General features: G+C 39.0%; 1 protein-coding gene across 15 annotated transcripts in view; it reads right to left on the reverse strand.

Annotated features, from left to right (window-relative positions):
* The window catches only part of Mllt10 (MLLT10 histone lysine methyltransferase DOT1L cofactor), a 149,616-nt gene that overhangs the window by 98,278 nt on the left and 24,354 nt on the right, over positions 1–26,984 (reverse strand). For 8 of the 15 annotated variants that reach the window (XM_029473556.2, XM_085835156.1, XM_085835155.1 and 5 more), the window contains 2 exons: positions 13,700–13,754; positions 6,123–6,232 (listed from right to left, as the gene is read on the reverse strand). The exons of 1 other annotated variant lie outside the window; for it this stretch is intronic. In XM_029473556.2, coding sequence (XP_029329416.2) covers positions 6,123–6,232; positions 13,700–13,754 — 165 coding nt within the window. Of the gene's footprint in view, positions 1–6,122; positions 6,233–13,699; positions 13,755–22,540; positions 22,592–23,014; positions 23,185–26,984 lie in introns of those variants that run through there. 6 more of the 15 variants (XM_085835160.1, XM_085835162.1, XM_029473576.2 and 3 more) reach the window with 4 other exon arrangements.

The following is a 26,984-nucleotide window of genomic DNA, read 5'->3' on the forward strand; positions in this document are numbered from 1 at the left end:
CTCACAGCAGCTGTGAAGCCTACCTAAAGCCTGTCTAAGACAAAATAGTCACCATTCCATGCATACAGCCCTGGCTGAGCAGCTATCGGCATTGGTGGCTGCTAGGGGCAGGAGGGTCTTCTTTGTGAATGTGGTTCCCAGTAGCTTGACCACGCTCCAAGAGATGGCATCACACTCATTTGCACCTGAGTAGTATTAATTTTGAACTTGAGTTTCTTTTCTTTATAAAAAAGATGACAAGAAGCTAGGAGTGAGACATGGGGGGATGGGTGTTGTGAGCTAGAGAAAGAATATGGCGGGATATACATAACCAAAATACATAGATAAATACGAAATTCTCAAACTAAAAATATATAAAAATAAAGGAAAGCAGTGGCGGCACATGCCTATAGCCCTAGCACTTGGGGGCAGGGGCAGGTGGATCTGTGTTTGGGGCTAGCCTGGGCTACACAAACTGTTCCCAAAGAAAAATAACTTACTAATCAACTCAGAGAGAAAAAGAACACATATTTTGTCACACTGTAAAATTAACTTAGATGAGATTGAAAATTTAAAGCTCAGTAATTCATTTTCCTTCCACCCTTTCTCCCTGCCTCTTCAAATATTTTATTCTTAAAACCATGAAGGACCAAGCAAGTCTCCATACTAGGGAGTCAGGGACAGTCCAACACAAGTGTCACAATGTGCCTAGGGACAGTTCCCCTAAGAATGGGGGGATAAAGGTGAGAACAAAGGCAAACCACAGAAGGGAAATCAGATGTGGCAGAGTGAAGCTACCACATCCTGAAAAGGGGGAGAAGGGACTGCCATGGAGGACAAGAAGCAAGTGGGACCTGAGGGAAGTTACAATGAAATAAGCAACAAAGATCTCACATACAGAAGATGAATTTACAATTGGTAAAGTCACTGAATTGATGAATTCTCAGTATACATACACAGATACAGAACACATCAGTACATGTATGTGTACAGAAGTATATCTATCCAAATGCTGCATCAGATTTAAATCACTAATAATTTTCAACATATATAAATGATACAGATATTAATATGTAAATTTGTACTGCTCTGTTAATAAGCAAACATTTGTTTCCTAACTATACCAACTGAGAGACCCAGATACCAACAATGCAATAAGGACAATAAGTATATTTAGTGTAGACATCATTTTCTAAATATTACTGTCGTATAAAAGAAATTCTAGGGCTGGCGAGATGGCTCAGCGGTTAAGAGCACTGAGTGCTCTTCCAAAGGTCCTGAGCGCAAGTCCCAGCAACCACATGGTGGCTCACAACCACCCGTAATGAGATCTGATGCCCTCTTCTGGTGCATCTGAAGACAGCTACAGCGTACTTATGTATAATAAATAAATAAATAAATAAATAAATAAATAAATCTTCAGGACTGAGTGAGCAGGCTGACCGAAGTGAACGGGGTTGACTGGCGCGAGCAAAGGTCCTAAATACAATTCCCAACAACCACATGAAGGCTCGTAACCATCTGTACAGCTACAGGGTACATGAGTACATAAAATGTATGCATAAAAATAAATAAATCTTTAAGAAAAAGGAAGGAAGGAAATAAATAAATCTAGCTCTTTGGAGAAAATCATGCTATTGCTGTCTATACCGCCAATGAGTCACAAATACATTCTGTGTGAAGAGTAAAAGAAGTCTTGGAGAATGATAGCAATGAGAGATGATAAACAGGTAGACTAACGAGGTGCCATCAGCCACACAGCAACACAGTATGAACATTAAAATAAATGACGATTCTATTAAAATAAAATAGAAACAAATGGGAGTGTGACTAATGTGTCAGAGTGCTTGCTTAGCATCAAAAGAACATCCCCAGAGCCAAAACAAGGCATAGTGATTAATGCCTATAATCACAACATTCAGGAAAGATGCAGAAGGATCAGAAGAAGTTCAAGGTCATGGGGCAGAAGAGGTAGTTCACAGTTAAGATATGTGCTGCTCTTACAGAGGACCCAGGTTCAGTTCCCAGCTCCCACATCAACCAGCTCAAAACCACCTGTAACTGCAGTTCCAGAAAATCCAAAACACTGTTTTGGTCTCCACGAGCACAAAACATACATGGTACACAAACAAGCAGGCATATATACATATAAATAAGAGTAAATAAATCAAAATAAATATGTTTCCAATGAAGTTCAGGTTCATCCTTGGCTAGCTGGCATACATGTGAAACTAGCCTGGTGTAAGTGTGACTCTATTTAATAAAACAAAATAAGATGGCATGACATTAAGTCCACACTATAATTGGGCTTTTTATTATAACAGAATGCAAACTGAAAAATATAAAATAAATTTTAAAACTAGCCATAAATCACAGCAGTAAATTAAGAAAGTTATGGATGCCAAGATGAGCAAAGGACAGCGCAGAGAACAAAGTGCTCACACACATCACTGCCCCACAACACGGTATTGAATGCAAAGGATAAAACCATCTAAGTAGAAGAGAAACTTGACAGGCATCACTTTAAGGATAAACTAAGATTGTAAGGAATCAGAAGAACTGGAATCAGTGTGCCACCTGACAAGATGTAATGAGAGAAACACAGAAGCACTTCTGTGACATTCCTTACAAAAATGTCATCCACCAAACTGGAGCAAACATCAAATCCAAATAGAATGCTATTCTACAAAATAATTAAAGACTACAATACTCTAAGTATCAAGTTGACAAAAGTAAATGAAAGATTAAGTTACTATTTGAGATAAACAGATAAGAGAGACAAATGAAACTTCTAATATTTTTGCATGAAACACACTTCTGGGAGAAATGAGAAGGCATGAAGAGGCTGGCAGACATGTGGTAACAATGCACCACTAACTTGCTGACTTTGATAGTTATATTACAAATGTATGAGTACCATCCTTCCTTTTCTGTTACCTTTATTTATATAATTTATTTTGTAGTGCTGGAGACACCGAACTGAGGACCTGGCATATACTAGGAGACTCTACCCCAGAGCTATTTATTCTAAGCCAAAAAAAAAAAATGCCTGTACTGGCTAGTTTTGTGTCAACTTGACACAGCCGGAGTTATCACAGAGAAAGGAGCTTCAGTTGAGGAAATGCCTCCATGAGATCCAGCTGTAAGGCATTTTCTCAATTAGTGATCAAGGGGGAAAGTCCTTTGTGGGTGGGACCATCTCTGGGCTGGTAGTCTTGGGTTCTATAAGAGAGCAGGCTGAGCAAGCCAGGGGAGGCAAGCCAGTAAAGAACATCCCTCCATGGCCTCTGCATCAGCTCCTGCTCCCTGACCTGTCTGAGTTCCAGTCATGACTTCCTTTGGTGATGAACAGCAGTATGGAAGTGTAAGCCAAATAAACCCTTTCCTCCCCAACTTGCTTCTTGGTCATGATGTTTGTGCAGGAATAGAAACCCTGACTAAGACAATGCCCTTCTTATAGGGATGTACAGTTTGGCTTAAGAGGACGAACTCTGTACTTCTCCCAGAGCCTGTAAATAAACTTGATGTTATTTCAAAATTTATAAAGAAAATTGGTTTGGTTTGGTGGGTGGTTTTTGTTGTTTTGGTTTTTTCTTTTTTGAGACAGGGTTTCTCTGTGTAGCCCTGGCTGTCCTGGAAGTCATTTTGTAGACCAGGCTGGCCTCGAACTCAGAAATCTGCCTCCCAAGTGCTGGGATTAAAGGCGTGCTCGACCACTTCCCGGGGAAAGTTGGTTTTTAAAGGAAATTTAAAAGTGCCATAAGATAAAGGTTTAAGAGTGTTTGCTAAACGGGGCGTGGTGGCGCACGCCTTTAAATCCCAGCACTCAGGAGGCAGAGGCAGGCGGATTTCTTAGTTCGAGGCCAGCCTGGTCTACAAAGTGAGTTCCAGGACAGCCAGGGCTACACAGAGAAACCCTGTCTCGAAAAACCAAAAAAAAAAAAAAAAAAAAAAAGAGTGTTTGCTATATGACCATAAGGACCTGAGTTCAGTTCCCAGCACCCATATAACAAATAAGGCATGGTCCTGCACAGACCTTTCACCCAACATTGTGGATAATGAATGGGAACAGACAGGAGGATTGCTGGGGCTTGCTAGGTACCAGCCTAGCCAAGAGAGTAAAACAAAAACACACAAAAAACCCACAAGCTTCCCATTCAATGAGAGATCCTATCTCAAAGAACAACATGGAAACCAAAAGAGGACAGCCAATGCCTTCTTCTGGCTTCCTTGACACACAACTGCACATACATGTACATAAACACACATATACATATACCATACCCAAACAAAAAAATTAATAATTACTTAAAATTACTAAAGAATATATACACTTCCATAAAGAAAGTTATTCTGTGAATAGCATCTGGCACACACCTGTAACCCCAACCCTCTGGAGGTTGAAGCAAGAAGATCAAATTTCAAGGTCACCCCCTGCTGCTTGGCAAGGCTGAAGCCTGCTGGGATACAAGAGAGCCTGTCTCCACAAAATAAAACAAGCCAAAAACCACCCCGCCACCACCCCCGGAGGGGGGGGGCAAAAAACAAAACACAATACACTTTAAAGAAATAATGTTATAATAAAAACAAGTTCAATTAATTAACTTAAAGGAAAAAAAAAAAAAAAACCCTGAGAAAAGAACTTACAAACAACAGCACTGGGACTGGAGAGATGGCCCAGTGGTTAAGATGATACAGGTTCGATGTCCAGCACCCACATGGCAGCTCACAACTCTTTCTAACTCCAAGATCTGACACCCTCACTCACAGATACATACAGGTCAAACACCAATGCACTTAAAAAAACAAAACCAGCACTCTTAATGATAATAAATTCACACTTTCCATGATAACTACTTAAGAACTGCTCACATTTTTTTTTTTTAAGACAGGATTTCTCTTTTTAGCTCTGGCTATCCTGGAACTCACTCTGTAGACCAGGCTGGCCTTGAACTCAGAATTCCATCTGCCTCTGCCTCCCTAAATGCTGGGATTAAAGGCGTGCGCCACAATTGCCCAACCGCTCACATTCTAAAGAAAAACTTTACACAATAATCAAACTTCCAAAATACACATATCCTTTCACATGGGCCCCTTCCACAAGAGGCTGCTCCACAGGTAACTGAACCTAGCAATACTCTATGATACATACACTAAGGATCCAGGAAATGGTAAAAATATCATTTATTGACACAAAAATGTATTCAGTTTCAAAAGCAGAGAAAACAATAAGTAATATGATATGTTTCATAAGTATGTATATGACATATAAAAAATACACAAAAGTAAAAGATTTAAATAGGAAAATTTCTCCTCATTTTCAATGTTTTAAATAAATTATAACTTAAAAAGATTATTAACATATCTGAAATCTCAAAGCTAACTAGAATGGCATTCTTCACAGAAGCTTCCTTTCTGTGCTATCAGTGCCTAAAGACACTGGATAACGGGAAAGCCTTGCAACATAGTAGCAGCAGCAACAACAATGTGAGTAAGCAAATGGTTAAGTGTTTCTATTTTAACACACAGGTAAAGAAAGGATGGATGGATGGATGGATGGATGGATGGATGGATGGAAGGAAAGAGAGGATAAGGGAAAGAGAGGAAAGGAGGGAGAGGAGAGAGGGAGGGGGAGAGGGAGAGAGGGAGGGAGGGACAGAGGGAGCGAGCTCTCAAGCGTGTGCCTGCATAGGGTCTCCACTCGGGCATAGGGTCTCAGTATGTTCCTATGTTATCTAGGTAGGCCCTAAACTCCTGTCACCTCAGCCTCCTGCCTTGGGACTACTGACAGGAAATAATAACTAATTCAAATCTAATAAAATCTTAGTACTTTAAAAGGCAAGAGGTCAGTAAATCTTCAAAGACAAATGTGTACTGAGTAATTAAAATGTTCTGAAAACATTTATACCTAAATTCAAATAAAAGAGAAAGGTTTTGTTTGTGGGGTTTACACTCTTGTGAGCTTATTTTAATATTTTAGTCTCAAGATGATAACTATTTTTCTCAAAATGTCTATGAAGTTAGAGAAAGGTTTTAACATTTTTAAGAAATAAAACAAAAACACCCCCCCAAAAGCCCACCTCCTTTCTATCTCTTAGTTTCAGAACCAAAAAATGCAAACATTAAGATGATATCCACTGTACCTTATTATAACGATCATGTGGGACAGACTGTAAAACGATTGGCTCCATTGTAGAAACATTGGCAAATTGTACCTCTGGAATATAGAGGGCACAAACCACATGAGCCCAACCTAAAAATAAATAAATACACAATGTCATTCTTCAAGTTTTATCAAAAATAAAATTACTACCTGTCTTAAGATCTCTTAAAATGGCTATTTAAGCAAATCCATAACAAAACCGTAATAAAACTCTGGCTGCTGCATTATTTATGTCCTAATTGCCATCCACTCACTACTGGTGCCCAGGGTTCCTAATCATGGCTGCATCTATTATGTACTCAACATAAACAGACAGAGAGCACTTGGGACCTCAGGTGTGACACTGATACTTAAGGGCAGAGTAAATTCATACTAACACTACTTCTGAAACTTACTTTAACTTGAAGAAAACAGGATGATAGTTCCAAGGACTCTAAATACTCCAAAACTAGACCAAAAGGAGGCTCTCCATTTCCAGGTCAGCAAACACTACATAGTGAAGATCAGACCACTGTTTTAAAGAGCCAAAATTAAATAAATACACAAATAGTGTGAAGGAGATAAATAGATAGGCTCCATTCTCAGTTTGCAGTAAGTTACAGGACTTCAAGTTTCAAAGGCTTGAGAAGCAGTCCAACTGCAGAGCACAAGGGTAGGGCTGGATCTAGTCTCACCATCAAGAACAAAAAGGAGAAAAAAGGATGCTAATATGCTTAATCTTACTAATCTTAAGTGTGATTAGTTTTTATATTGTCAATACTTTGAATGTTCATATAGTGGTTGTCATTTTTCCATCTTAAATCTTTATCTGATTACCAGTTGATGTTAAAGTTCCTTTTAATTATAAAAAGTGTGACTGAAGGCTGGAGAGAGAGAGATGGTTCAGTGGTTAAAAGCACTGACTGCTCTTCCAGAGATCCTGAGTCTAATTCCCAGCAACCACATGGTGGCTCACAAACATCTGTAATGGGATCTGATGCATTTTTCTGGTGTGTCTGAAGACAGGGACAAGATAGTGTAGTCACATACATTGAATGAATGAATCACAAACAACAAAAAGTGTGGCTGAGGCAGCTAAAAAGCTCATGTAGCACTAAAGAGTTGCTGGTAAACTGGAAAGAGATGAAATTCCAGGAAGGTGGGGGACAGCATGGAAAAAGGCAAGTAGAATCATTGACAGACTACAAGCTAAGACTAAAAACTAATATGTCACACAAGAGTACCCGTAGGCTTTAATCATCAACTCAACGAGCAAAGCAATCCTAAACAAGAAGCATTCTCTGCATCAAATACATCTTATACGGAAAGTCATTTTTCACAACTTAAGTCACAAATGATGTCCATAATCTGTTCATTACAATTTCTAGAATAAAAAGCACAAATGAAATCCCACAAAATTAAGAAAGTCAGAACAAACCTACAAGGTGCAAAAGATGATACAAATCACAAACAAACAAACAAACAAACAAACCAACAAATGTACTTGCAAACACCAAAGGAAGGATCATGTCCCTCAATGGGAAAAGTTATTACAAAATAAAGCTTGAATTGGGGACAGGAGAGGAAGAGGTATGTATAGCTACTTTTAATGGATACTGGCCATAAACATAAGTGCTTATATTAAAAAACATAGGCTGGGTGTGTTGGTGCATGCCTTTAATCCCAACACATGGGAGAAAGAGGCAGGCAGATCTCTGTGATCTGAAGACCAGTCAGGTCTACAAACTGAGTTTCAGGCCAGTCAGCCTGAGACTGTGAGACGGCTCCAAAACAGAGCACAGAGCACAGAGCCTGGAACAATGGTTGAGTGGTTGAGAGCACCTCTTGCTCTTGCAGACAACCCTGGTTTAGTGCCCAGTGCCCACATAAGAGCTCACAACTGTCCTTAACTCCATGAACTGAACTCCTTCCTCTGACCAGGTATGTGTGTGGTTATGTGTATGCACACACTTGCAGGCACAACATAATACACATAAAAGAAAAATAAATCTTTCAAATGATAAAGAGTATAAAGCACTGCCAGATGAACTGGTCCACTATTGAGAGATGAAGGTGAGAGCAAGTCTACAGGAAGCAGGGAAGGGAGGGAGGAGGGAAGGGGAAGAAAGTAAAACTAAGAATTATTGTCTCAATGGTAAGGATTAAGTACACTAATACAAATTAACCTAGCAAATGTAAGATCTGTTTCCAAAAACCTTGACCATATCCCAGACAAGGCTTAAAAGTATTGAAAAGGGTAAGGCATGGTGAGGCATCACAGTGGTAATCCATCACTGAAGAGGCTAAGGTAGAGAGCCTAGGCCATGAGACTATACATATGTAAATATAAGCATATGTACACATACACATAGGATGCAAAATATCCAGATTTATACCAACCAAAAATGATAAAGGAAGCAGGTGCAGGGGTAAGTATCATACCAGAAAGAAATTATTAAATTCTCTTATTAAACTCTGGAAAACAGTGAAAGGTTTACCACAACCAAGCACCTATTAAACTAAGAAAGGGGGGGGGGGGGGGACGGGAGCTCTTTGGAATCTTTCTCTTAATATATGAAAGCTTTAGGTCAGGGGTTCCTAAATACAACTGAGTTTCCAGTATAGAAAGACTCTAGTCTCTGATGGCAAAATAACCAAAACCAAGTTTTATGAACAAAGAATTATGTCTGTCAATTCTTCAATGGTCTGAAAGCTAACCAAGGACTGAGATGTGCCTGTCTTGCACTCTCTGAGTTCATTCAAAAGAAAAAGTGCCCTTAAATTCAACTCACAGATGCCTGGAGGAAAAGAATATAGATGAAACACATGACTAAGTACCAAAAGACTGGGAGGAAAAACTAGAGAGCTCTCTGGCAACCTGGTGCATTTGAAAACACCTGGATGTGCTGGAGGATGTGGAGAGCCACAGACCTGCCTAAAGCAGAACTCATCTTAAGACCTAAGAAGACCCTCAATTGACCCCTGGATAGAATCTGGGTATGGTACAAACAAGAAGTGAGAAATAAGGAAGAGTGGGAGATAAACTAGAGAAAACGCAGAGAATACAAACACATATAGATGGTGTTTCTTTTATACTTGCCCCGCCCCCTTTAGAGACTATTTTACACTAGATGCTCAGGAAAATAAGTCATCAAAACACTCACTGGAGAGTTTTCATCAGGTGTAACAAAAATATACAATTTAAAAGTCAATTAAAAAAGGAAAGAAAACACTGGCAGGGCGTGGTGGCGCACGCCTTTGATCCCAGCACTTGGGAGGCAGAGGCAGGCGGATTTCGGAGTTCCAGGACAGCCTGGTCTACAGAGTGAGTTCCAGGACAGCCAGGGCTACACAGAGAAACCCTGTCTCGAAAAAAAGAAAAAAAAAAAAAGAAAGAAAGAAGAGAAGAGAAGAGAAGAGAAGAGAAGAGAAGAGAAGAGAAGAGAAGAGAAGAGAAGAGAGAAAAAGAAAACATAGCAAGCAGCAAAACCTAAACTTTAAAAAGCAGAGCTTTACTCCAGAATAACCCATTATAACAATTATATCCAGTTTTTGATTTTACAATACTTAGGATAGCTCTCAAAGCATAGAACCCTACTACTGAACTACAGCCCCAATACATACATTCTAGAATAGGTTAAAAAGTTTATAAGGAAAACATGCAGACACTGGGAGATAATTCAGTAGGTAAAGTGCTTGCTGTGTAAACATAAGGACTTGAATTGAGATCCCCAGTGTCCACATAATCATAAGGTGTGGCAACACGTGGCTGTATTCTGTAGGAAAGCAGACAGGAGAGACAGAGTTGCTACCCTGTCAGTCTAGCAAATCAATGAACCGCAGGTTCCATGAGATCCCGTGTATTAAATAAGGTAGAGGAAGACGAGCGTTCAACATCAACCTCTAGGCTTCACACTCACACATACACAACACACACACACACTCAAAAACATTTTTAAGCATGACTCATTCACAGGAGATATTAACAGAAACTCTTCATACAAAAGTTTAACAGTAGATTTTTTAAATAAAGACCTCAACTGAACTGTCTTACACATGCACAAAGAATTACATGCTGATGAAGAAATAGAAATTATTAAAAAGAACCAAACAAAATCTTGCCAGGCAGTGGCGGTGCACGCCTTTAATCCCAGCACTTGGGAGGCAAAGGCAGGTGGATTTCTGAGTTTAAGTCCAGCCTGATCTACAGAGTGAGTTCCAGGACAGCCAGGGCTACACAGAGAAACCTTATCTCCACCAAAAAAAAAAAAAAAGAAAGAGGAAAAAAATGTTTTTTTAAATTGAGGAGGAGGAGGAGGAAGAAAAGAGACTACTAACTGTATTTTCAGCTGACAGTACAGTCAGAGATAACAGTCTGACATTTTGATAAATGACAGACTCTCCATATATACAACCATGTTCCCATAAGATTATTAAAAAGGCTAATTTTTCTAGCCATTACAAGTCCCTGTGCACTACATTATTAACATGTTTATAGTAATGGTGGTCTGAACAAACTTACTATGCTAGCATTCAATATACTACCCACATGCAGAAATGTGTGTATATAGCAATATTTACTAATAATTAAAAAATTATGCTACTGGTAATGTGTGTTCTATGGTTTTTTTTTTTTAATTCTTATGCCTTCTATTTGCTTTTAAAAACCAAATATGTTACCTATCCATTCAACCAAGTACTTAAGAAGGTATTCTAAAAGGCACTGTTACTACAAGTCCTAACAGCTCCATGCTTCTTTCACTGGTAGCAGCAGTTTCTTGTGTTTTGGGGTTTGTTCTGTTTTGTTTTGTTTTCTTTTGTTTGTTGTAGTACTAAAGATTGAATTCAGTTCCTCACTCATGCTAGGCAAGTGCTCATCAAAAAGCTATATTCTCAGTCCATGAATATGTCTGCCCTGAAGACCTTTCAAGGAGATGGTACGTGAAGGGAAGATATACTGATACTGATAATGATACCCCTGAACTTATGGAGAACAAGACTAATCTTGTGTCGTTTCTAAGTTTCTAACAAAAAAACCTAAAAGGTCTAAGAAAGAGAAAGAGAAGATACAGGATAGGAGGTGCCGCAGAACTTCAATGCTAGCACTTAGAATGAGGCAGGAGGATCTCTCAGTTTGAGGTAAACCTGGTATATACAGAATTCCAGGTCAACCAGGGATACATAGTAAGACACAAAAAAGACCTTTTACCCTGCTGCTGGTAGTGGCAAGTACCTTTAAACCCATCACTTGGGACACAGAAGCAGGCAGATCTCTGAGCTCAGAGCTGGTCTACAGAAGGAGTTCCAGGACAGTCAGGGTTGCACAGAGAAACAACCCTGTCTTGAAAAACCAAAACCAGAATACCTTCTTCCTGTCTTAGATCTTCACATTCCCTTACCACTGACTTCAGTTACTCACCAAGACAACTTCAAGTCTGCCAAACTTCACTAGGTACCCTGTACTCATAGTTAGTATACCTTTTCTTTCCTTACCACTATGCTGTATTTACATTATTCGGTAGTATAGCAATATGATGTGTATTTGTAACCTAGAGGCAATAAGCTACATCATATAATTTATGTATGCAGTAGAGCATGTGTCTACGTTTGTGTAAATACACTCGCTCTATGATGTTTACTCAATAAGAAGGGCACCTATGACACATTTCTCAGAATTTAAGCAGTTTATGACCACATGTAAACAGCTAAATAATCAACTTTTACCAATAGTTTTAAAGCTAGGGAAATCAATAAATGGCCAAAGGTTACAAATGAAACAAACTAATAAACAATAGAAAATTTTAAATTATTTAATCACTAAAATCAATTATTCAAATTGATAATCTTAAGAAATTCAAGATGGGGGCTAGAGAGATGGCTCAGTGGTTAAGAGCATCAGTTGCTCTCCCAAAGGTCCTGAGTTCAAATCCCAGCAACCACATGGTGGCTCACAACCACCCGTAATGAGATCTGACGCCCTCTTCTGATGTGTCTGAAGACAGCTACAGTGTACTCACATATAATAAATAAATAAATAAATAAATAAATAAATCTTTTAAAAAAGAAAAAAGAAAAGAAATTCAGGATGTATTTCTGTTATTCCTACCAAGTATTTAAAGATTATGAAATTCCAGTTTTACAGAAATACCGCCAAAAAATAATATTTCCCAATTTGCTATAATGCCAACATAACACTAATGCCAAAAGCTAAAAACAATATAAAAAGGGAAGTCACTGTTTTAATCCCTTATGAACAGGTGCCAATTTCTTTATTCATTTATCCTCCAGAAATCAGTATCTTCAACAAAATGTTAACAAAATGATTCTCATTATTTTAGGAAAAGAAGCTAATTTTACTTTCAAAAATAAACCAGTGTGATTCCTAACAAAATAAGGGAGAAATACTTTATGACCATCTTAATGGGAGGGAGGGAGGGAGGGAGGGAGGGAGGGAGGGAGGGAGGGAGGGAGGGAGGGAGAATCTGTCTTTCTTGATACTTTATCAGTCACTTAAGTTTTATAGTTTAACAAGCTCATGCCTATATGATAAGAATGATAATGATATACAAAGGATAAGTAAAGGGTGAGTACTTTAATCCAGCCATGTATTAACAGTGCTGTAATCCTAGAACTCATTAGGCAGTGGTAGGAAACTGACACCCATTTAGGCCAGGCTGGGCTACATAGAAAATGCTAAGCCCTGAGCTATACACAAGAAAAGAAAGGACTAGAGAGGAAAGGACCAAAACAAAAACAGACAGAAGAAAGGCAGGGGAGAGAGAAATAGATACATTTATCAAGGAAAGATAACTCAAAGTGAAGATGAAAACTAAAAATGGGGCAATCCTCATCTAAAATGATTGGAACAAGAAGATATTTTTCTGAACATTTACAGTGACTTTACCATCTAAGCATTACTAATTCAAAAACCCAAAATCTGAAACTAGTGTTCCAAAGGTGTTAGGTGTTAATATTTCAGATTCAGGATTTTCAGAAGAGGAAATGCTCAGAATCCTCAGGAAAGAACAGACCCTGCCAAGTATAGTTGGTACTGTAAGCTAGCACTAGGAGGAACATAGTAGTAAGGATACTTTGCCAGGTAAGGTTGGTCCTGTAACCCTAGCACCTAGTGAGGCCCTATCTCAAAAAAGCAACAACAAAAACAAAGCAGGTGTGGTGGCTCACACCTTAATTCCAGCACTCAGGAAGAAGAGACAGATCTCTCTGAGTTTGGAGGCTAGCCTGGTCTATATAGTGAGTTCCAGGACTATATAGTGACACCCTGTCCCAAAACATAAAATAGCCAATAATTCAGTTTGCACACAATAAAGACAAACTGTGAATTCAGAAAATTATTTAAACTACACATACATGTGCCCATCTACAATCCCAGAACATGAAACAATGAAGCAAGAAGATGGTGAGTTCAGGTTAGCCTGGATCACATAATGAAACCTTGTCTCCAATTAATTAATTACATCACTATTAACAATTCAGCAAACAATAATATTAACTACCAAATAGTTTGAAATGCTATTCCATTCCAGTTTTCAGTATTTTTTCAAAGACTGTACTTACCCCCATTATCTGTTCTTTTTAAAGCGCCATCTTTATGGGGACACAGCTCACATCTCTATTTAAAGAAAATTAAAAGTAAAGTAAAAAAAAAAAAAAAAAAAAGGAAAAGGAAAAGGCAATGAAGTTTTTTCAGATCACCAACACATCTTTCCTATAACTTTGAAACTAACAAGAATAGAATACCATTTCTATTCATTGCCACCAAGAGAATTCCAGAACACTGTTCACAAAATAACTGTTAACCGCAAATTATCTGTTTTTAAAAGATTCCTTTTTATTTTGTTTGAATGTTTTCCATGTATGTACAGGTAGGCATGCATGCATACCACATGCTTGAAGGTATCTATCGAAGCCAGAAGAGGGCAGCAGATCCCCTCTCTGGTACTCTACGGATGGCTGTGACCTATCATGTGACTGCTGAAAACCTAACCCAGGTCCTCTGCAAAAATAACAAGTGCTTTTAAGAACTACTAAGCCATCTCTTCAGCGTTTAAAATATCTTATTTTTCTTTTAATACTAGATAATAATTTACATATACATTAAAAACAGGAAAAAAAAGTTTACATTAAAAATCAGACATCGTGGCCCATGCCTGTCATCCCAATACTTGGGAAATTTAGCCAGTAGTACTTCCATGAATTGAAGCCATTTGGTCCACACAAACAAGCAAAGTACCAAATTTTCCTATTAGTAAAACCAAAGTCAAATGTGGTAGCAGAGTAACAAAATTCTTGGGACGTTGTAGCACGAATATCAATGGTCTAAGAGTTTGAGACCATTCCAGAAAACATGCAAGACATACTTAGAGAGAGCGAAAAAAGGGCATGGTAGTATGTACCAGCATCTCGTCACTCAGGAGGCTGAAAGGATTGCCATGCGCAAGGCTAGTATGAAGTACTATGAGAAGCCATCTAAAGGCCCTTTTAACACAGGCCAGATACAAGGTTTTGGCATCTATGAAGATCACTATCATCTCTAGTACAGGCTTGAATTACTGTAAAAAAGTAGCCTTGGTTTCTACTACCATCAAGCATCAACTGGAAGGGTGGGAGAGATGGCTCAGCAGTACAGAACACTGCTCTTCCAGAGAATCCAAGTTAGGTTCCAATCACCCACATCAGGTGGCTCACCAATATCTCTTAACTCCTGGCTCTAAGGGATGTGACATTTTCTTCTGGTCTCTGCAGGCACATGCACACATGGACACATGCACACTCATACACACACAAAAATGGCATACACACAGCTATACATAAATAAAAGTAAATCTTAAAAATCCATTTTTAGCCGGGCGTGGTGGCACACGCCTTTAATCTCAGCACTCAGGAGGCAGAGGCAAGCAGATTTCTGAGTTCGAGGCCAGCCTGGTCTACAAAGTGAGTTCCAGGACAAACACGGCTACGCAGAGAAACCCTGTCTCGAAACACCCACCCCCCCCCCAAAAAAAAAATCCATTTTTTTCTTTGAATAAAGACTCAGCTTGCTGAGCACGGTAATGTATACGTGGGAGGTGGAGACAAATGAATGTCCTGAATTCAACCCCAGCTTGATCAACATAGCAAGTTCCAGGCCATCCAGCCACTGCTACATAGTGGGCCAGAAGGGGGAAAGGTCTTTAAAGGTTCTGGACCAGTTTTGGTGGACCTCAACTGTAATACCAACACTTGAAGGTAGAGGCAAGAGGAATTCAAGATTATCCTCAGCTATATAATAAATCTGAGGTCAGCCTGGGCTATGTTACATAAAGTCCTATCTCAAAATTTAAGAAGAAATGTAATTACAATCAGCTCAACTATATCATACATACTTTAAAATCAATAGTAAGTGAATTTAGACTTCTAAGAGTGGTTTATGAGAGGACCAACCTGTAATAATACAGATAAAAACTATAACCTCTGAAGAACACAAGCAATTGCTAACTGAATGAGATGCATGGCAGATAGAATAAAAAGCATCTAGAATCTATACCAAGTGAGAACTTGAGAAGAACCACCATCAGAGTTTAGATTTTTTTTTAATATGTTACCCTGAAGACAGGACAAAGCCAAGCCTTAGAGACTCCTGTAGTCACCATACCAAAGAACCACAGCTGAGGGCTCAGAAGATCCGCATCTGTGACATAAGATCTGAACCCCAAATGGGGCAAACTGAGGAGAAAGAACCCTACTTTTAAACAATCAGCCCAAATCTTTTGTTAACCTTCTATCACACATACACAACGCAATCCACTGACAAGTTTAAAACAAGTACTCAGAGTACATACAAGATGGTTTGAATCCAAACAATCAGCCAACTCTGATTTTAAAAGAAAATGTCCATTTCAGGGCTAGGAGACATCTCAGTGGGTAAAGTGGATGTAAAGCTGAATACTGAGGACCCACAGAACTAACATTCACGGTCATCCTCTCTACCGCCACACATGCATCCTGGCATGCATGTGCCTCAACTTCTACACACACAGAACTTTTTTATTTTTTGAGACAGGGTCTTGTGCAACTGTCTATTTGGCATATCTTGAAAGTCTGGTCCTCCTGTCTACTTTCTAGTGCTAGCATGATAAATGTGTCCCATCCATTCATCAGGCTTGGCTTCTGAGGTAATGACTAGATAATGACTACTAAACTACATTCCCACCTCCCCAAAAATTTGCTCCTTCAGAGGAATACAATAGAACATGTCCTTTTCAACAAATAAAAGAGTTTGTGAGATGATCTACATTACCTGACCTGTAAGGAACTAGAAAAAAAGGCTAATCATTGTCAAAACAAAAGGAAATCAAAGTCAACTCCAAATTTACCCAGACTCTGGAGGTAGCAGTTTTGAGACCAACCTGGTCTACATGTTGAGTTCCAGGATAGCCAGGGATACACAGTGAAACTAAACAAATTAAATAAATAAAATACACATGAAATAGAATATGTACCTGGAATAAATAAAATGGGAAATATCAACAAAGGAAAAGTTATTAACAGAATAGAGCTAAAGATGTAGAGATGTAGCTTAGAGGCATTTACAAGGTTGAAGAAAAAAAACAAAAACCATTACAAATCAAGCCTGGTCCAGTAGCACAGAGGACACAAAATCAGGAGGACTGTGCCAAGTTCAGGCTAGCCTATACTATATGAAGATCCTGTCTCAAAAATAAAACAAAGCTAGACATGATATAATTGGATTGTGGAGAGCTGCCTAACATGTGGAAGGTTCTGAGTTAATTGTTTAGCATTGTAAAAACCAGCAGTGCAGAATAACTAGACAAGATGGAAGGAAGGGAGAGGGACAACTACACTATGCAGAAAAAGAAATGTTCAGAGAACTCAAAAACCAAACAGAAAGGAGGCTCGAGGACACACAGTGGTGCATACCTGTACTTTCCACACTATAAAGAAAAACAAAAGGACTGCACAAAGTTCAAGACCAGTCTACTCTACAAAGCACACTCCAGGGCAGCAAGGGCTACACAAGAAAACCCTCTCTCAAAAACAGTAAAACAGAAAGAGGGGGTGGGGGGAGCAGAGACAGATACAGACACAGACCTGGGCAAAACCCAAATAATAAATGTGATAAAATATTGAAAGAAAAAGCACTCACTGTCAATACAAAATTATATATTCATATATGCACTCTATATCTGCAAATAAGCAACTGTGATGGCTAAGCATCCAGAAGACTCTAGCACAGCTATGGCAGGATCTGTGAGGGGAAGATTCTCAAACACTAGGTAACTGCAGGTCTGGGTGAAATGGATTATTCTATTTTTATCTCACAAACAAATAGTTAACATTAAAATAGTAAGCAGAATTCAGCAGCAGCAAACATACTTTGTAAAAGTAAAAGGGAAAGACTGGCAAGATGGTTCAGCAAGGCTGGTGAGCTGAGATCCTATCTCTGGAAACCATGTAAATATGAAAAGATAGAACTCCATAAATTGTCCTCTGGCTTCTACATGCTTGCTGTGGCATCCCCACCATATGTGTCCAAAACACACTTACAAACACACAAATAGTAAGTAATAATAACGGTGATGACAACAATAAACAAAGTGAGCCATACAAGACAGCTCATGAGTAAAGGTGCCTGTCACCAAACCTCACAACCTGAAAATCAAGCAAACCATGGGCCCCACGTTGCTAAGAGAACTGACTCCCAGCCGGGCGTGGTGGCGCACTCCTTTAATCCCAGCGCTTTGGAGGCAGAGGCAGGCGGATTTCTGAGTTCGAGGCCAGCCTGGTCTACAGAGTGAGTTCCAGGACAGCCAGGGCTATACAGAAAAACCCTGTTGAAAAACAGAGAGAGAGAGAGAGAGAGAGAGAGAGAGAGAGAGAGAGAACTGACTCCCACAAAGATGTATAAAACTAACTCCCACAACAGTTGTCCTCTGACCTCCACAAGCACAGTGTGGTATGTGTGTACTCACACAACACATGTCGAATGAATGAATGAATGAATGGGTAAGTAAATAAATATGATTAAAATAAAATTTAAAAAAAAATAAAGAGTCTACACCGGGCAGTGGTGGAGCATGCCTTTAATCCCAGCACTTGGGTATAAATCCAGAGGCAGGCAGATTTCTGAGTTCGAGGCCAGCCTGGTCTACAGAGTGAGTTCCTGGACATCCAGGAAGAGGAAGTGTGCTTAAGATGCCTGACATCAAGCCTTGCCAGCTCATGCACACACATAACACAAAAAAAAATTTTTGTAAAACTAAAAAATTACACACTTCAAATGTTTGAACTGTATAGTACATTAATTGTATATTATTAAAGTAACTCTAAAAAGAAAAGTAATCCTAAAATATATTTAAATTACTTCTAAGTAAGTCTAAACTACATGTAAACAATGGCTCACACCTATAATTCCCACACTGACAAGGTTGAGATCCCTGGAGCTCTACTAGCCAACCAAGTTGGCTGGCAAAAAAGGATTAGCAAGACACTCCGTATCCAAAAACAAGGGGGCAGACAGAGAATGTGGCTCTCTGGTTTCCATATGTACATGAACACACATACAACGAAGAGACAGATAATCCGAGCCACTGTATAATACATGTACTTCTTAAGTAAACATGACACATTCACTAAAGACCTTAAACAAGTCCATTTAAGATATAATTTTAAAACAAAATTGATTTGAGATAGGGTCTCATTATGTAGCTCTGGTTAGCCTAGAATGGGCTATCTGGGCTGGAACTTGAGAGTAATTTTCCTGTCTCTTCATTCAGAATGTTAGCATTACATACAGATATTTACCATCACCTCCTGCTCAAGACACAATAAAATGAAAATAATTTAAACCACTGAATATGTTCTGTTACCACATTGGAAAACCAATATAAATGTAAGGTCCAGCCTAAAGAACAGAAGACTGAAAGAACAGACTAGGACTAACAAGATTCTTGGAGAGGAAAGGTGCTTGGCCCCAAGCCTACTCGAGTTTCACTCTCAGAACCCCCATGATGGAAAACCAACTCCCCATATGTTGTTCTCTGACCTACACACACACAAAAATAAGCAAAGAAACAAAAAAAACAAAAACAAAAAAAAAGATCTTTTTTAAGATGGGGTGGGGGACACTAAAATAAAAGTAACAAAGTGGGGGAAAGAGAAAAGAATCGGAGAAGATTAAAAACCAAGTTGATCATTTGTTAATAATGAAGCTAAAATTTGTAAGCCTGGATTTTTAAGAGATAAAATGAACATGAAACTATAATTCCACCACTTGGGAAAGATATGGAAGATCACAAGTTCAAGGCCAGCTTGGTCTACATAGCAAGTTCCAGACCAGCTTGGCCTTCACAGTAAAATCTTGTTTGAGACAACAATAATAATACAAGGACATATGGGAGACATAACTTACCAATATTGGAAATAAAAAAAAAATTATTACCAGAGAAACCAGAAGTTAAAAATGTAACATATTGGGTCTGGAGAGATGGCTCAGAGGTTAGAGCACTGACTGCTCTCCCAGAGGTCCTGAGTTCAATTCCCAGCAACTACATGGTGGCTCACAAGCATCCGTAATAAGATCTGACCTCCTCTTCTGGAGTGTCTGAAGACAGCTACAGTGTACTTACATATATAATAAATAAAATCTTTTTTTAAAAAGTAACATATTATGCTTAAAAAAACATAACTTCTTAAAAAAAAATGAAACAAAATCTACAGAGTTCTTTAAAGCTAACTTTATTATCAAAATACCAGCAAGAGATGGGAGACATCTGGTAAACAATTCCATGCCCATGCTTAAACAAATCATCTTAATTAATCTCAGTTCCCCTCCCAAGTCTGTCTCTGCCCCCCTAACCTAAAAGTAGAAGTAAACAGTGACAAAATAATTAGTAATTCAGGTGGTGATAAACCCCTGTAAACTGAGAGGGGAAGAGGGAAAGGCTTGAAGAGTCAGCCCAGCAGTTAAGAGCACACAGCACTTCTTCCAGAGGACCAGAGTTCAGTTCCCTGGACCTGGTGACTAGCAACCAACTGAACCTCTGCAAGTGGTGCACAGACATACTGCAAAGAAAACATACATACACATAAATTAAAGAAAAAAAAAATTTTTTTTTTTTTTTTTTTTGGTTTTTCAAGACAGGGTTTCTCTGTGTAGCCCTGGCTGTCCTGGAACTCACTTTGTAGACCAGGCTGGCCTCGAACTCCGAAATCCGCCTGCCTCTGCTTCCCGAGTGCTGGGATTAAAAGCGTGAGCCACTATGCCCAGCAATTAAAGCAAATCTTAAGAAGAAAGAAAAAAAAAAAAAAAAAAGTACTTCCAGGTCAGCATGAGCTAAATGACACTCTGTCCCAAAAGGACAAAATTCAAACTTCAATAAAACAAATAACAATAATATCAATAACTACAAAAAAATTATGAAATTCCTGTTGTACCTAAATTCAAAAAGATTTAACATTAATAATCTGAATCCAACAATATATTAGAGATTAATACATCACAAACATGTACCCCATAAATACAAGATTAATATAACATTTGAAAAAAAAACATGAAATTTACAAAATATTTTAAATATAGCATCTCAATACCAAAACAGTATTTAACAAAACTCAACAGCCATTGAGGATGCAGACTCTCAAGTATACTACTCACTCACTATACTCACTATACTTGGGAGGCCTAGCCTAGCCTAGCCTAGCCTCCCAAGTGCTGACTTTCAAAATCACCCAGCTATGTTTTCATGCTGGATTTGCTTTTGTTTTCAGTCCTCCCTAGAGGTCAACTCCAAGGCATATGCTCTGCACCAGAACCTGCATTTTTAATCCTCTGACCCTGAAAATACTGTCTTTCCCAGAGCTAGCTAATTCTTAAGAAACAACAAACAATTTTCATGTGCAAACCAAGAGCCCCATAGCCTTAACTTTCTTAGCCTACGCCGCCGCTGTATTCCCCTACCTGAGGCATCCCAGAAACAAGTATAGACCAACTAAAGAGCCCTAAAAGGAAGTACAACGAAGCAACCCTAAACTGTTCGCCTTTAGTCTCCCATCATTCCTTTACGTTTCCCTTTGATCCCTCTGCCACATGGCCAACCCCAGCCAGCACCACTAAAGATAACATTTTGTGACATGGCCTACCTCTCCCTTCTAGTGACTAGTGAATTGCAAAACTCTTCTAATTGGCAGTAGGTCCTGATCTGTTGACACATTTCAAATAATAAAATCTATATTTGAAAATGACATTAATAAAAAGCCAACAGCATGCTGGGCTTGGTGTCATGTGCCTTTAATCTTTGGACTCTGGAGACAGAGGCCTCCAAGTTTGAGGCCAACCTGTTCAACATAATGAGTTGCAGTCCTGCAAGGGATAAAAAGAAAGATTATCTCTCAAAAAAAAAATTAAATTCTAAGAAAAATTAAAATCCCACTTTTAGCCAAGCATAATGGTATATATACACATCAGTATACATACATATCTCAGCAGTCTACAGAACTGCAAAAACTGTAGCCAATAATCCTAGTACTGAAGGAATATAAGTTCAAGGCCAGCATGAGTTATTTAAAAAATAAAAATAAAAGGGGAGGAGGGAGCTAGAGAGATGACTCAGCAGTTAAAAGCTCTTCCAGAGGTCCTGAGTTCAATTCCTAGCAACCACATGGTGACTTACAACTATCTGTAATTAGATCTGATGCCCTCTACTGGTGTGTTTGAAGACAGCTACAATGTGATCATAAAAATATTTTTAAAAATAGGGCCAAGGCTGGTAAAAGACTCAGCAGGTAAAGGTGCGTGCTGACAAAACTAAAGGCCTGAGCTTGATCCCCAAGACCTCCAGAGTGAAGAGAAACAAAACAGACTCCCACAAATTGTCCTCTGACCACCATACACACACACACACACACACACACATACATACATACATACACACACACACCACACACACACACACACAAATACAAGGATTCAAACTGTTAATACATCAATTCTAACACTGATCTACAGACCAAAGCAAATATCATCTCATTGACCTTTTGGAGGAAATAGAAAAGCTAGTATGTATGTAGAATGTGAATTTAGACTATATACACTCTTGAAGAGAAAAAGATTAAAAGACTTGAAATTTTAACTTTAAAATTTACTAAAGTTATAAAATTTGGAACAGCATGATAAAACTAAGGCTAGGTGAACAGACCAATTGAAGGTGAAGTTCTGAAAAGAGGGCCCCAATTATACAACACGATGTATAAAAAGCAATGCAGTGAAGAAAGGTTTCATTCAAAAGTAACTGCATAGCCATCCATACACAAAAACTGAAACCTACAAAAAATATAATGTGAAATGTGTCACAGACCTAAATATAAATTAGCAAAAATAAAAAATTTAAAGGAAATTACCTTCATGACTTCAGGGTTAGGCAAAGTGTCTTAGCTCACAGTAAGCAACAACTATAAAAGAAAACACTGACAAATTAGACTTCATCGGATTTAAATATTTCTGCTTAAGGGTACAATTATGAAAATAAATTGGTGAAACTATACAGATTTGAGAAAGTATTAAAACATTTCTCTAACAAAGACCACTATCTCCAACACATAAAAACCTTATACAAATTAAACTAGATAGAGAAATTAAAGAAGCTAAAGCTCTGAGTGGACTTAGAACTGAGGTCAACACACAAACCACAACATGCTCAAAATGCTCAACTGCTCACGATGACACCCAAAGTATCACAATGACATGACTTCCAATCAAGATGCAGTGAATAAAAGGCGCTTCATTCGGGTTTCTTATGTGAAATAATAAAAACCTAACAAAATGAATAAAACAACAGCACTGAAGGTACTAGACAAGAAACAACACAATGATACCTGAGAGACAAGAAACATGACACAGCCACAAAAGTGCCCAGCTTACTGCCTTGGGAGAGTTTTCAGGCCGAGGAACAAGGAGGAGGAACCCAGACAGGGCCTGTGGTCTCCCCAAGTTGAGGAAATGGAGCTGGGAGTCCAAGGAAGCCAAGGTGGCTAGAGCTCACAAGGGAGACCAGCACTGAGTAGAGAGCTGGAGAGAGAGAGAGAAATGAAGAAATCTACAAAGGCTCATTCCAGAACTTTTAGTTGAACACCAAATCAGCACTTACATGAGGGCTGTCCAAGGCCAGAAGAGTCAGAGGGAACAAGGTGCAACGTAACACAAAGTGACTAATACATACTCCCAAAAGCCAGAGCATCACATCCGAGGGTAAGAAAACAAACACAAGCGGGCTGGAAAGATGGCTCGTAGGCAATACTAACAATCTGAGTTGAATACTCGGGACCCATGTGGAAGGACAGAGTTGACCCAAAAGTTAAACAGTTGTCCTCTTTCCTCCAAATACTCACTGTGGTGTGTACATCCCCATGTACAGAGCCAGACACATACATACACCCACCACCATCACCACCACCACCCCTCCTCCAGGGAAATTTTTATAAGACTAATACAAAGGCAGGAAATTCTACCCTGTAATGAAATAAAAATTAATCAAACCAGTATTAAAATGCAGATAACTATTAGATAAGCTCATTAAAACAGATATAATAACTAAATTTTATATAAGCAGAAAACAAGAGGAAGCAAACAAGTAATTAAAGTTTTAAATTTTTCAACCACAGTGCTATATGCCTGTCATGGTTTGAATACACTTGGTCCAGAGAGTGGCACTATTTAGAGGCATGGCTTTGTTTCAGTAGGTGTGTCTCTGTAGGTGTGGGCTTTAAAATCCTATCCTAACTACCTGGAAGTCAGTCTTGTACTAGCAGCCTCTCAGCAATTCCTGCACCATGCCTGCTTGGATGCTGTCATGCTCCCATGAGAATGGACCGAACATCCGAACCTGTAAGCTAGCCCCTATTAAATGTTGTCTTTATAAGAGCTGTCTTGGTCAGGATGTCTGTTCACAGTAGTAAAACTCTTAAGACGATGCCTCTAATCCTAGCACTTGAGATGAAGGGACAGGAATATCTGGAATTCAAGGCCAGCCTAGACTACTTGAGATCTTGTTTTAAAGTAAGTAAACAAGGGGGCTAGAAAGATGGTTCAGGCAGTTAAGAACACCAACTGCTCTTCCAAAGGTCCTGGGTTCAATTCCCAACAACCACACGGTGGCTCACAACCACCTGTAACAGGATCTGATGCTCTCTTCTGGTGTGTCTCAAGAGAGCTACAGTACACATACATACATACATAAAATACACATATACAAAATAAATTTTAAAAAAATAAACAAAAATTTGAAATTATAAACATGAATATTACAAGGCTTAACAAAAAGAAACTGATTCACAGCATCTAAAGCCTAGTAGTAGTGTTTGTTTATTATATGTAGTGTATGGTATATGCATGTGTTTGCAAGTGGGGGTGGAACACTGAGCACCCCCATCCATGTCAGCATGAAAGCCAGAGACTGGCATCAGATGTTTTCCTCTATGGCCCTCCATCTTATTTTTCTAGCTAGGGTCTCTTGCTGAATCTTGAGCTCACCAAGTGGTTAGACTATCTGACTAGAAAGCCTAATGGCTCCGTTCAGTGCTGGGATCAGCATTCCTGGCTTTCTCCAGAGTTCTGTGAATCCAAAACTCAGACCCTTATGCTTACATAACAAGCACTTAGCTGCTGACCCATCTCCCCTATCCTCATGGAACAAAGTAAAACAAAGTAGAATGAACTTTTAAAAAGTAAATTTCAGTTAGCTTTACAATGATGCCAAAAGGCCAAATGTATATAATTAGAGCCACAAAGAAAGCAATACAGAAAAACTGATTAAAATTATAACTATAAATCACATGTGGCCATATGGAGACCCTGTCTGGAAAAACAAATCACCTCAAGTATACCCCAGGCATGCTGGCTCCCATCTATAATGCTAGCACCAGGCAGGCACAATCAGCACAGCCACTCCAAGTTTGAGGCCAGTGTGGTTTCTATAGAAGGTTCTAGCCCCGCCAGGACTGCATGGAGAGATCACTTTATCTTCCAGAGCGCCTGGAACAGCATCAGAACAGCAAAGTGTAGCACAGCACCTGTAACTCTAGCTCCAGAGCATCCAGTGTCCTCTAGCCTCCAAATACCTGAATGCACATGGCCAACACCCATACATCCACATAATAAAAACTAAAAATAAATCTTAAGAAAAATATTATAAATATACACAGAAATGTACCCTAATAAACATCAACTTCCAGAATCAAAAAAGGTAAAACCAGGCAGTAGTGGCACAGGCCTTTGATGTCAGGACTCAGGAAGCAGGGGCAGGATGGTTTGAGTTCATGACGGGAACAAGTCCCCAGAGTTCCAGAACAGCCAGGGCTACCAGAGAAACCTGTCTTTTAAAAAAAGAAAAACAAACAAACAAACAAAAAGACAAAAACAAAATGACAGGAATATAGAACATGATTTTAAAAACTTTATAAGCCATAATCAAATTAAAATCAGAAACAAAATTCTTTAATGTAAAAAAAAAGTCATATAATAAAATTCAAAATAAAACTCAAATAAGAAAATATACACTACTTTCGAGGCACTTATATGTCGCTGGTCTTTGCTACTTTGTGGGTTCTTCTTTTTCCCAACCTTTACTGCTCCCTTCTCCAATTTCACCCCCTTACACTAGACAGGAGAGAAACAAGGAAGAAAGGGGAGAAAGGAATTAGAAAAAAATCCCTGAGTCTAATTTCTTTCCATTTCTTCTTTGACCATGGCTACTAACATATCATAACCAAACTCACACACACATATACAAGTCACACAATTGCTGTCACAACTGTCTGATGCTGGCAAAAACATGCCTCTGCTAGAGTAGTAGGCTGTGGTCGGTGCAATGCGCCCCACACCCCACACCTGGGATTAAAACAAAACCACTTTCATCTAAGATTTCTGTATATTTTAAAGAAACCAAAATTCCAAACTTCTCACTACACTTACACCATAGTTGAATGGAAAATGTATTTGACAAGCTTTATCTTGACTGGAGCATACTGTAATCCCAGATCGCTGGAGGCAGACATCCTAGCACCTTGAAGGCTCAGAAAGTGAGGGCTGGAGATGGACAGCTGCTCAGTGTTAGGGCATATGCCTAGAATGTACAAGGCTTTTCAGATTGAGCTCTCCATACACAAAGAACATTTTCTTAATTAGTAATTGAGAGAGGAAGGCGAGGACCACCATGGTTAGTAACCACCCTGGGCCGGTGTTCCTGAGCTCTATCAGAAAGCAACCATGAGGAACAAGCCAGTAAGCAGCGAGCCTCCATTGATCTCTATCAGTGGTGGTGCACAGCTATAATCCCTGCACTTGTGAAGCAGAGGCCAGCAAACCTCTAAGTTCAAGACTATTCTGATATAAAGAACAAGTTTGAGGATTGTAAAGACTTCACAAAGAAACCGTATCTTGAAAGCCAAAAAGGTTCAAACAAATATTAAACCAGGCAGGCATTGCAGCACACACCTGTTGTCATCACTCAGGTGGCAATCAAGAATACTGCCACAAATTCAGGGTTAACCTAGTAAAGTCAACAGAAGGAGTTCTAAACAATGAAGACTTCAAAAAATAGCTAATAATAGAAATAATGATTATGATGAAGATTGGATAAGGGGCTAGGCTTTAATCCCAGCACTCATGAGGCAGAGGCAGGCAAATCCTCAGGCCACAGAGTGAATCCCAGAACAGCCAGAGCTACACAGAGAAACCTTTGGGGTTATCTTCAAACAAGGATTTAACTCATTGGCTAAACACTTACTGAGACCTTGGGATTCAATCCCTAGGCACTACCAAATAAATGTATGTATGAATGAATGAACT

Source organism: Mus caroli, unplaced genomic scaffold (assembly GCF_978045245.1).
Source record: "Mus caroli unplaced genomic scaffold, Mus_caroli_1 scaffold_2, whole genome shotgun sequence".
In the NCBI taxonomy this organism is placed as follows: Eukaryota; Metazoa; Chordata; class Mammalia; order Rodentia; family Muridae; genus Mus; species Mus caroli.